The 12643-nt window shown below is 40.9% G+C and overlaps 1 protein-coding gene across 5 annotated transcripts in view; it reads left to right on the top strand.

Annotated features, from left to right (window-relative positions):
* LOC126408959 (uncharacterized) overlaps window positions 1-12643 on the top strand; it is a 44320-nt gene that overhangs the window by 7339 nt on the left and 24338 nt on the right. The window contains exons 2-4 of one of the 5 annotated variants that reach the window (XM_050074778.1): window positions 5689-5746; window positions 8547-8708; window positions 10508-10705. In XM_050074778.1, the coding sequence (XP_049930735.1) occupies window positions 5689-5746; window positions 8547-8708; window positions 10508-10705 (418 nt within the window). Of the gene's footprint in view, window positions 1-5195; window positions 5774-8546; window positions 8709-10507; window positions 10706-12643 lie in introns of all 5 variants that reach the window. The other 4 variants (XM_050074776.1, XM_050074775.1, XM_050074774.1 and 1 more) reach the window with 4 other exon arrangements.

Here is a 12643-nt window from a genome sequence, read left to right as displayed (position 1 = left end):
GGTACGTAAGGAAGTCGCTTTTTTGAAAAAGAGTCGCTAGAGGGGTCTGAAAAGTCGCTAAATATAGCGACAAAGTCGCTAAGTTGGCAACACTGTTAAGTGTTCCAGTCTCTGTAGCAGAATTTGATGGTCAATTGTGTCAAACACCGCACTAAGATCTAATAAAAGAAGTACAGAGATGAGTCCTTTGTCTGAAGCAATCAGAAGGTCATTTGTAATTTTAACTAGTGCTGTCTCAGTGCTATGATGCACTCTAAATCCTGACTGAAATTCCTCAAATAAATTATTATCATGGAGAAAATCACACAGCTGGTCTGCGACTACAAATCTGTTGTGGAAGTTTCCACTCATAATCAGTGAACTCTATCATGACAACTCTGTCCCATCAGTCATGGCTGCAGATCTTCATCCACTGGTCCCTTGCTCTGAGCAGTGGCAGTGAAAGTGACAGGCAGACATCAGTCAGAGTGGAGGACCTGTGAAAAATGTCCTGCTCTCATCTCCCATTGCTAGCAATCAGGTGGAGGAGCCAAGTCCCCAGCGTTCTGTTGGCATTTGAAAGTGCTAAGCCCGATAAAAGCGAGAGTGGATTCATTTTAAACTACAGTTTGTTTGAAAACATCACTGCACCTGCACAAATAGAATGCAGTAATCAGTGACCGGTATGCTAGTATTTATCATGTATACAAGGAATAACCTGATTTCTCTGTGCACATGTAAATACCATATCCCCAATATGACCATTTCCAGGATATGCCTCATAAAGGGTTATTCACTAAAATGTAAACACACTAAATGTCCCAAGATTCTAACAAGTAATACAGCAATTTTTCCTCACAGCACATTTTTTCTTGTCATGCTAATTGCATGCCATTTTGCATCACAGAAATCCAGACCTAATTTATTCAGATGATATGTCCAGCCTTTAATAATGTGCTACTATGACAAGTGCCTTATACAAGCCACCAAGCTAATGTGTACAGTAAGCCAATATATATGAGCAGCCACATATTGATTTTCTATTTTTTTTTTTCATTATTCAAAATGGGTAAAATCTTATTTCATTGTAGAACTGTGCACAACACCTACCTGCCCCTCTCTCTCTCTCTCTCTCTCTCTCTCTGTTCTCAGAACACAAATGATACAGGTTTTAAGTCAAGCTAAGTGACATAAGTTGCTAGCTATTGCACCCCGCAGTCACTCTACCTCATTCGGTACCTAAGAGACCACTTCACCGCAGTAAAAGTGGGCCACAGCTCTGCAGACAGACCTTGAGCTCAACTGTAGCAACTTGAATTCAATCAGGGCAGACCCCAGCATTGGGTGTCACAGTGGGCTGGTGGCCAGCAGCAGTGTTGGGGCTAACTGTGTAACTGCAGCAACAGAAGGTCTGCTGATCCAGCGAGTTGGGTAAGTCTGGCACAAGATTCCCGTTGCTGTTTACGCTGGCTGAATTTGAGTTACTACATGACGCTCCTTTAAGCTCTGTGTCCATGCAGGATGAGTCATCAAACATTTGAAATTGTTCTACCTGGTTTTACAGGAAGAGAAAAGACAGGGATTTTGATGTAAAATACTCTAATACTAATTCACTCACTCACTCTAATACTAATTCACTCACATACAGAAGAAAGGAAAAGAGAAGATGGCGGATGGACGCAGTGAGGCAGGATACTTGGATATGTAGTTCAGCTCCCTATTTTTGGCATGTCGCCACAGTCACCAGCTATATTGCGTTATTATTGATTGTGTCAGTGCAACTGGTGGCTAACACCCAGCAGCTGGTGGCTAACAACCGCCTGCTACATCCGGCCTTCACTTATGTGGCAGCAGCTCCACCAGCAGGGAAGCGCCTGGATGGGCGCGCCGATCCGAGGTTAGCAGGAGTTAGCTTGGCACCACCACGGCTGGCAGGTCCACGCCGAGGGTATGGGGCCCAGCGGCAGCATGAGCGCACCGATCCAAGACTAGCGGGAGCTAGCCTAGCACCACCACAACCAGCGGGTCCACGCCGAAGGCCCAGGCCACACATGTCTTATTGCATAACAAGCTGGGCCACGGCCTGTAAAACAACTCTAAAGCCAGTTAAAACAGTCTATAAGCAAGCTTTAAAAGTATTAGATAAAAAATCTAAATCGTTCCACCATTGCCAGATATTGAAGAAACATGAACGTCTAAATTGGGACAACATAGTAAAATACACCGACTCTGTGTTAGTTTATAAAATTTTTCATGGTCAAGCTCCCTCCACTACAAGATTTGTCAAAAAAAACTCAAACAGGTCATCCAGAGCAGGCTCTAGAGGTGACTGTGTAATACCATTCAGGAAAAGTGTCTTTGGACAAGCAATATTCTCTTACTTTGCATCCCAGACCTTGAACACAATACCAAGTACTTAACGTGAACTTCCAACTCTCACCTCCTTTACCAAACATCTCAAAGCATGGCTATTGGAAAACCAGGGCTGTGATCATTAACTATGTTTAAATTGTTTGTATTGTTTATTTGTCTATGATGCAAATTGTTGGGACACCATTGTCAATTTTATGCAGTATTGCGTACATAATAGACCTATGTATGCTAATTTTGTGCAATATTTAGACACACACTTGCATTTGTGTGCTATGGGCATCGTGCAGTTCAATCTAGCACTTTACTATTTGGTGCAATTTTGAGTAATGTGCAATATAACAAATACTTAAACAAGCAGACACTTTAGCACTTGGCACTCTTGCACTTGACACTTTAGCACTTGTCACTTTAACTAGCACTCAGGCACTTCATAAATTGATATCTAAAAATTCCTATGGTCTCCCAACTCTTGGTCTACTATGTTTCTGTGTATGTTGTTTTGCTTGTCTTACTCTGTTTTTCTTAGATTATTTTATCTTATCTTCTCTGTGTTTAACATCAACCTGTATATACATACATATATATATATATATATATATATATATATACATACAGTTGGCATATTAACCAGTTAACACAGGCACACAAGATTAAAACTGTTAAAATGTATTTTTTCATTACATGGGGATTCAAAATCTGCACAAATTAATAGGCAGAATTAATAGATTACATAAAATTTTTTGCAGACATCACAAGATGAGATGGACAAAACACAAGAGAGCAGCAGATCCATGAAAATATTCCCATATCTCTACAAGTAACTAATCACGTGTAATGTAAAAGTTATTGCTTGTAGTGACAAACCCTCAGAGAATTACCACCAACTCTGCAGGTCCCCTCAGGTCTATGAAGCTTTTTAGCCTGTTTTAGCAAATTTTTTTTAGCTGCTTTAGCTCACTGCCTGCAAACTCTTGTTTCACCAACCTGATTTCTAGCAGCAACAGGCAGCTTTTCAGTGAAAAGTCTCTGAGAAATCCACTGTACACTAGCTGCATCAAACAATTGAAGTTTGTGACTAAACCAGTAACAGAGCTGAAAGGAAAGTGAATATTAAACTGACATTCATCAGATGGACACAAACAAATGAATGATACCATTGTAAAAGGGGTGGATAGAGTCCAGAATGGATCCTGACATAACAACAGCATGTGGTTCTGTTTATACTCCATGGGGTGTCTGTACACACGTGTTAGCATGCTTGTTGCAGGCTGTGTGTAGTATACAGGCAGTTAAAGTTTGTAATGAACATGTTCACCTAGGGCTGGGCGATATGTCCTAAAAAAAATATCTCAGATTTTTTCACAGCAAATCCGATTCACGATTTAAACCCAAGCTTTTCCACGGTAAATATGGGCACCATATCTCTTGCAAGATACATCGCGACTGCATCCGTGATCGCTTTCCACCGGGCCCCTTTCTCATCATACAGCAGTGTTTCCAAACCCCCCCCCCCCCCCCCCCCCGTTTGTCAACAACAACACGTTTGTCCTTCAGGCAGTTAAATTTAGTTTCTCTCCAAAAACTACATTTTACAAATAACGGTAAACACATCATTAGAACTTTGCAATTTACCTTCACTTAAGACTAATTTTTACTAAACAGAGCTTGAATGCATCATAATGCAACTCAGTGCAACCTCCGTGAGCTGTTAGCTGTAGCCACCAGCTGCAAACAGGTAGCATTAATCTGCTCTCCTCCTGCTGACTTTAACCTAAACAAACAAAACAACAGGACACATCCCCTGACGCAACTATAGTGAGTTTACTGCATCCTTCTGTCCTGCAGAAGATCTCTCTTCATCCTAAACATGTTTTCTGTTGTCCCAGGATGCCAGAATGCTGGCTGTTACTAGCCATCTCGTCACAAAATAATGAGATCAGTCCAATTGCCAAACAATTATTGTATTCTTCTTTTACCTGTACATTAATTTAAGTCAGTGTCCGTTAGTTTCTAACCCTGCTTTGTAGCCTGTGCAAAATTGATTTGACACTACAGAAAAACAAAGGCCACTGCCATCGGTGAAAGTCATCTTATTTGCCGATATGCCGATGGCAGTCAACAAGGAGAATATCGTCTGACATCAACGTTTAGCCGATAAATCGGTGCATCCCTAATTGTGGTGCAACAGAGGGGCCACGACCTACAAATTATATTCCAGATTTAAGGGAATATGCTTTTGGTATAGACCCCAGCAAAAATCACATCATCATCTTTTCGTTTTCCAGTGAAAATGACATGCAGAAATGATCGTTTCCACTAAAATTGCAACTCATATCGCAATCGCAATATCTGTCAAAGTAACACAATATGATTTTCTTTTTTGCACATCATGCAGCTCTACTGCAACTTTATTAATTTTTTTACTAAGTACAACAATCTTGAGTATTTGCTAAAGCTCTTTATAAATTAAATGTGTTACAATTATTATATTTTGTTAGCACTATAAATAAATGATTTAATTACATTAGATTACAGTATACAGTGATGTAAGTAATGATTGTAAAATTATAAACCTTATGATAAATTCATGACAGATGTTAATGATTGAAGCAGGAAATAAGGACGTTTTACAGTTATACGTCTGGCCACATGTTTTAAATGCCTTTGTGAATGATTATTGATTGACTGGTAACACTGGCCTGTGCAGACTGCTGCTCTGTGCTCTCCAGGATTTTTTATGAATGGCTCAGTCACTGCTTTGTGTGTGTGTGTGTGTGTGTGTGTGTGTGTGTGTGTGTGTGTGTGTGTGTGTGTGTGTGTGTTTCGACTGATGCATACTGCAGTGGCCAGTGATTGTGATGAAGGGGGAGGAGGAAAAAGAGGAGGAGGTGAGAGATGCGTGAGGACTAGAGAAGCAGCACGATGGTAGGAGGGGAAAAAAACAAGGAGGAGGACAGACAAGAAGGGAGGTGACTAGAGAGGAGGAAATAGATTCTCCTATGGATGGATAAGCCTACTCGCCTGCCTTCACTCTGACTCATCCCCCTCTCTCTTCCCATTCTCACATTGGTGCATTCTGCCTGTATGCATCGATCACCACACATAGACACACACACACACATACACACACCCACACGTTCACAGAGGCAGCTCCGCCTCCTCTGCAGTGTAGCGACAGCTAGCGAGGGCAGCAATGGAGGAACCAGCAGTGCAGCAGGAAAAAATAGAGGGATCATGGGAAGGAGGACATGATGGAAGGAAAACAGACTGGAAGAATGAGTGCTCTCTCTCCTCCCTCCTTAAACACTCCTGTCTCCTCTGCTGGTCGTCTCCCAGGGATACAGACGTCGTGGAAACGGATGAGAGAGTCCTCGCGAAGGCAGCCGAGATCAGAGTAAGAAGACCGCAGCACCTAGCGCTGGTGTGTGCATGTTTGTGTGTGTATGTCAGCTTTTCATACATCTGTGTGAGTGGGTTTTGTTTTTAATATCACAGTTTTTGTTACCATTAATTATGTGGACAGGACACATGTCATACGTATGTTTGTGTGTATGTATGATGTGTCCAGTTTGGGACTCATCCATCACTGCATTTCCCATAATGCTCTCATGTGATGTCATGATGCTGTAAGACTAATCTCAGGTTGAAGCTATACACGTGTGCTCAGTCCAAGTCTGGGTTACCAAGTGGACAAAGCTTGGACCCTCGGGGGCCCTAAAGGCCCCTGGTTTGTTTTTGTTTTTTTTAATAACATGGCAATGATCATTTTACCAGTTATCACTTCTCTGCTAACTGAAGTGATCAGGACCTACAGGCAGCTTCTGCATTTCTTCCTAATTTTGAGGCACAGTCTTGTAGCCAGGCCTTGTGCCAAAATCCACTCTTATTTCTTCATTGTTGCAGTTGATATAATGTACGGATCTAGTAGTGCTGGGCGGTATGATCAAAAAAATTGTATCACAGCATTTTGTAACATTCTGGCACTTTAATGGTATCTTACTGTATTTTTTTGGTATTTTTTACTTTTTGCACGACTGGACCTTGGTATAGGTTTACAGTGCCTTATTTAGTCAGAGCTACATAAAACCTACTGGCATTTACCTATAAAACACTTTAATGTCATTATATTTATACTGAAGACTTCAATTACGATATGGTTTGCTTGGCCCCTTAAAATCGTGCAATAAGGAAGGAATCAGAATGCATTTAACAGTTGCAGAATGTCAACAGTTTTTATTGTGCAAACTGCAATGTAGTAAAAACAGAACCTAAAAAATCGATATGCCAAAAACTTCAACACCGCTTCTAAAACATATATATATTCCAAGATTGTTGTGAAGCACAGTAATCAAAGCCCTTGGTATATACATGATGATATTGAAATATATTTGTATTTCATGTACTCCTGACAGTACAATATGCTGCCATAAACATATATATTCAAGGTATTTAAGTATTCAAAGAGATATTTCTCAAATAATCTACTGCATAAGTAAGAAATAAGCTAAACATTGATTGTCATTAGGTTATGAGGTACTTTCGCCCCATTAAGATATACCTCGAATCCAGTGTTTTAATCATTGCTCTGAGCTGCTCTTTCTCAACTGTCTGTAGTGGGACCATGTCCTTGCGTAGGTGTTATTATAGCCTAGTCATAATGTTGCTTCTCTGGTGGCTTTTCCTGCTACATGATGTTTTCTGCTGAGGTAATGGTAAAATAATTTTTCTGGTTTTTCCACCACTGGCAACAACAGTGGCCAGACAAAGTAATGTTAGGTCGCATTTTTTGAAAAGCCGAATAGGGGTGGGCGATATAGCCCTAAAATAATATAACAATATTTCAGGGTATTGTTGTGATAACAATATTCTCAAAGAAATGACAAATTATTAAAAAAGCATTTTATGAATTTAAAAATGTAGAATTGCAACAAAATAACTGATATAGTTTTACATGTCAACCTACGAGTTTGCCTTCAAATATTCAGTAAAAACTAAAGAAAAATAATCTCTAACTTTAGTTTGTAAACAATAGTACAGTAACTCGGAGTGAGATTCAGATTCTGTACACAATATTAATAGTACAACAAAATCAAATCTAACACAAATGACACATTTTAACAGTTCCCAAATACAAGAAATGCAAAATCCTAATTGACTGAGTTGTTTTTTTTCCCACCTGGAACTTTATGCTCTGCCATTAATCATCACGCTGTAACCTGTGACAGGCTGTTATGCTACCATAACTGTGGCACATTATGTAGTTTTTTGCTGAGCGGCGAGCGGCACATAAGTTGACATTACCAAAGGTTTATGCGTGCACAGTGAGAGAGGAGAGGCAGAGATGCCGTACTGCTGCCAGAGGAGCTGCTAAATGAGTTCTCTCTGAGCTGTAAGTTGCTAAAAAAGTGTCTAAGTCCAGGGCTGTTCATAAAACATTCAGGACGCCACAGTTTATTCCACACTACTGAAGCTGCTCCTTTTTTTGGAACCACGGCGAAGTGGCTAATAATTTCGCTTTCAGCCATGCTTGTTGTTGCCGTGGGTAACAGTATGACGTCAATATGTCAAGTAGAAATATCGTGAGTATATCGATATGAATTTTTCTTATCGTATTAAGATGAGATGAGATATGAGAGATGATATGGCACACCCCTAAAGCCACAACCACTCAAAACAGCAGACACAGATCCTCTCTTGTGCACAAGTTCTTCTGGTGCATCTCCAGTCTGTCTTTCTTCATCCTCTGTCTCTTTTTCTGTTCTTCTAAATCTAGTATAGCAACGAAGCTGGCAACGCCCTTATTCATTCACTTGACACACACAGATGAAAAGAACATTAATGGTCTTATCAGACTCCGGGTAGAATAGAAAACAAGTAGTTTTTCTTTGTCAAAATCTTTATTGAGCTGCTGTCGATCACATGTGAGCCAAACATGGCACATGGTAGTGTGATCCAGCACGTAAGCAGTGGTTATCTTTGTTCTGTACCGTCAGGCCAATCAAACCATTTTACCCATATCATTTTAGATGTTGTGAAGAAACATTTCAGTCAACATTTTTCGCCTGTGTGTGTGTGTGTGTGTGTGTGTGTGTGTGCGTGTGCGTGTGTGTGTGTGTGTGTGTGTGCGTGTGCGTGTGTGTGCGTGTCCGTGCGTGCGTGTGTGCGCGTGCGTGCATGCGTGTGTGTGATTGTAGGAGCTGGAGAATGCAGTGGCTGTGGAGAACATAGAGCTGCAGGAACAGCAGTCGGATCGCAAGGAGCTGGAGGAGACTCTGGTTAAATTAGAGAAACACAAAGAGAAGCTGGTGCAGCAAATAAAGACAACCAGACAGCTGTGCTATGAAGAGAGCCAACAGGTAATAATGACTTGCTATTGTACAGTTACTCCTGTCTCTCTGTAGACTACTTGTCTACTTGAAAATGCTACCTTCTCTGTGAAAGCTATTTCTTTTGGAGGTTCTGTTACAGTCTGTTATGCAGCACTGATTTAATTATATTGTCAAGGGATTTCTTGTTGGGTACTACTTTATAAATTTTTATAGATCATATACATCTATATGCCGATGCCAATATCAGTATTTTAGGGATTAAAAGATCCAATACTAGATATCAGCCAGTATTGTTTTTTTTTAATCTGAAACACATCAAAAATAAACGGTTTTGTTAAGGCTCCCTTACGTCTAGTTCAAGGGTAGGCAATCTGCGGCCCCAGATACGTGCGTGGCTCGGATTTTTGAGTTGTTGGAGGTTGGCTGCAGTCGACTAGGCTTCACCGCTACCCGCTTGAGGGCAGGCAGCCAGGTTATTGGAACTACCCGGGAGAAGGATCATCTCTGGTGCAGCTCGGCGTTGGGCAGTGCGTCTTAACTGATAATGGAAATGAAAATCGGGGTGGCATGGCTTGACTCGGCACAGCCAAAAGTCACAGGGGAAAAGCTCTGTAAAAACAGTCTCTAAGTGAAGACAGCATGGTTTTCACTGGAGTCATCCATGTCAATATCGTGATAAATTCCATTTTGAAAAAAAAAACCAAAAAAAAAACCACCTTTATTAAATTCCTGCAAAGTCTTCACTACATATATATTATAAGTCTGGACAGACATTAATGTACAGAAAAGCATGTTCCAACCACTATTTATATCAATGGATTGAAGATGCTATTTAGAAACCTGCCATCTTTACTGAAACTGAGGGAATACAGTGGCTGAGAGAAAACAAGACAGACACTGAGAGGGAGGGGGGCAGATGCCCTTCTGTTAAACTGTGATGAGGTTCATAACATCAGTAGCTAAAATGGTTGGTAGAGGCACAACCAACACAGCTCATTATTTTTAATTAGCTCCATCTTTATGGTCTCATTACAGCCTTGCACAAACACCACACCACACTGCTATGAAACTCTCCTGCTCCTTTATCTAATTCATTCATCCTCCCGCTCTAAAATATAAAACATAACCTTTATTTGATATTGGCTAATGCATAATAAACAACAATCTGCACGCCAAGTCATTCGCAAAAAGCTTCTGCATAAAATTACCATTATCACATAGAGACTCAGACTCAGCCTTGATTTTCACCAACCAAATCACCTGCAGTCATTCAAATCTATATGTAATGCTTTTGATATTATTTCAAAAATATAAAAAAGCATTTACCTAGACACTTCTGCTTATTTCCGTCATGCTAGTGTTAGCATGTGACAGAAAGCCATTTGCTGGCAATAATTATTGCTTGAAAACCATAGACTGTATGAAATAAGGGACGTAGCTACGGTGACATCACACATTGGTTTGTGGACTGCCACTTGAAGCTTCAAGTTTGGCATTTCAGCCGTCACCATCCTGGTTTCTTGGAGCCAGAAGTGACCTGCCATCTGAGGTGAGGTGTGGAGGAGCGAGGGGTGGATCTGACTAACAGACTGTAGTGATACCTTGCAGACTGACCAAAACTGTTTTTTGTTTCTAAACTGTTTCTGCTCTAAAGTTGTGCATTTTAACATGGGGGTCTATTGGGATTGATGAGCTTCTGGAGCCAGCCTTAAGTGGCCGTTTAAAGAACTGCAACTTTTGACACTTTAGCTTGGCTTCCTTTTTCAGCCCTGGAGGTTGCTGCTTGTTTAACTAATAATGATTCACTCTCTGTCCTTCCTCATCAGATCCTGTCTCTGCAGGCGGAGGAAGTGAAGAAGGAGAGCCAGGTGGAGGAGTATGAGAGGGAACTTGCCAGAGTCAGATGGAGGTTGAGGAAGCTCAGAGAAGAGGTGAAGCAGGCCAAGAAGAAAGTGGAGGAGGCTGGGGAGAGGAACACTCCTCTGCAAGACTCCATCAGACAGTCCTATGAAGAGATCCTGCAGGTACAAGGACTAGGACATCCATGTTCACATATGTGTGGTGTTTGTGTGTATCTGTGGTAACAACAGCTGGCTTGAATTAAACTGTCTGTTCCAGTTGGTACAGTCAGTATTTATGGGATTGCGCACAAAACGTTACATCCTGTTATGCCGAGAGGGAAAACAAAGAATTAACTACCACACTGAAGAGGTCTTTTGTGGCTAAAATTCCAGAGTTAAAGGTTTTGTTTGTTTTACCTGGACCCTATTTTCCCACATGTTTGTACCTTAGTGACTAATGGGAACAACATTTTTTTGAAAGTGGTTCAGTATCGAGCGACAGCAGTGGCTAGGCTGCAAACACCCAAGGCATGTTCGTATTGTCAGTTGATGTCAGTTCACGAAAGTTTGTTTTTGCTACTGACAGGCTCAGATTCTTGTGATAAGCATCTGACAAGTTTATGGAAAGGATCCCTACAGAGATAGACCTTTATGTTAAAGAGTAAGGTCCATTTGGTTGAACCAGAAACAGCCCCAAAATTGTTTTCATCAAATCCAGCAGACTCCATTGAAATAAACATTAATTTTATCAGCGTAAAACACGCTTCATTCAAAGTTGACAGAATCACAAAAAAGAGACCATCTAAGTCTGTCTTTCCACTGTTCCAACAATCACCAACTCTGTTTACCCATTTAGATGTGACAATATGCTGGCTCTATACATGCTAAAATTACTGTTTATTTAAATGGAGACTGGTGGGTCTGTTTCTGGTTAAACAAAAAGGATCTCAGGATCTAACTTTATTGTTTAGCCACAGGTAAAAAGGTTGTGAGCCTCCAAGGACCTGTAATTCTTTTTTTCATTTAAGAAACAAAGAACATGAGGTTGTCATGGATGTTACAAAGTCAAATCACAGTACATTTTTTCACTTACATCTTGGCATCCAGTGTCACACTTTATTTAATTGCATTTATACACAAACCATTTCTCCCAATATTTTGAAAAAAAAAGTATCTTTATAAATATTTATCTTTGTGTGGGACAGATTCAGGTATTTTTCCTCAGTATAATATGTCAAATTAGCAATCTAACTCCATTCCAATTACAAATCTCAGCTGCAGTCTCTAGCCAATATGGTTTTATTTTTGGGCATACCCAGAAAACACGATGATTTGTCAGTGAAATTCCGCATTGTCTCTAACACAAGCCCTGGCTCTTTAGGCCTGTTTGCAGTGCTGTTAGTCCAGAGATGATAAAGAATTGCACAAGGTTTTTCCAACCAAACTCCAAACTTGTATGTCAGATTCTTTCTCCCATTTTTTTGTTTAATATATTTTGTAGGACGATATGGTGTAGAATGAATGATGAAAAGTACTGCATGTAACCACAGTTATTAAACTATAAATACAATAGTTAATTAATTAATCTAGACAGACTCAACTTCTCTAAAAAAAAATTTATTTAAAGGGATGGACACCCAGGGAAAGTCAAGTTATTGATCTTTCTGCTTTTAATCAACCTTAGTGGGAGAAGATGACAATTATTTACAAAAACTGAGGAATGGGAAAAAAGATTATGGGCTCTAGTTTTGCAGACTGGGCGCGGCGGAGGCGCAGCGCACCTGCGCTTCGCCAACTGGGTGTGGCCAGGCGGATTTTGTAAGTTTGGCACACCGCGCGCCTGCGCAGCTACTCCTCTTTCCCACCTCCGTCCCTCCTACCAGCGCAAGTCGGAAAGAGGGAGGAGAGAAGGCGTGGAGTGGGTTTTACACAGCCCATTCACATCACACCAATCAAATGAGCCCCTCTCCTCGCCCTTAAATGCGCCATGCGAAGGCATAATGAGAGTTTACTCAATTCGCCATGGCAGAAGAGAGCAGCAGCGTCAGACGGCCAAACTTCTCCCAGGAGGAAACTGATGTTTTGGTCCGGGAGGTCTGCTCGCAGTGTCGGAATATACGC

The sequence above is a fragment of the Epinephelus moara genome, chromosome 21 (assembly GCF_006386435.1).
Source record: "Epinephelus moara isolate mb chromosome 21, YSFRI_EMoa_1.0, whole genome shotgun sequence".
NCBI classification, from domain to species: Eukaryota; Metazoa; Chordata; class Actinopteri; order Perciformes; family Serranidae; genus Epinephelus; species Epinephelus moara.
This window is presented reverse-complemented; position numbering and strand designations above follow the sequence as displayed.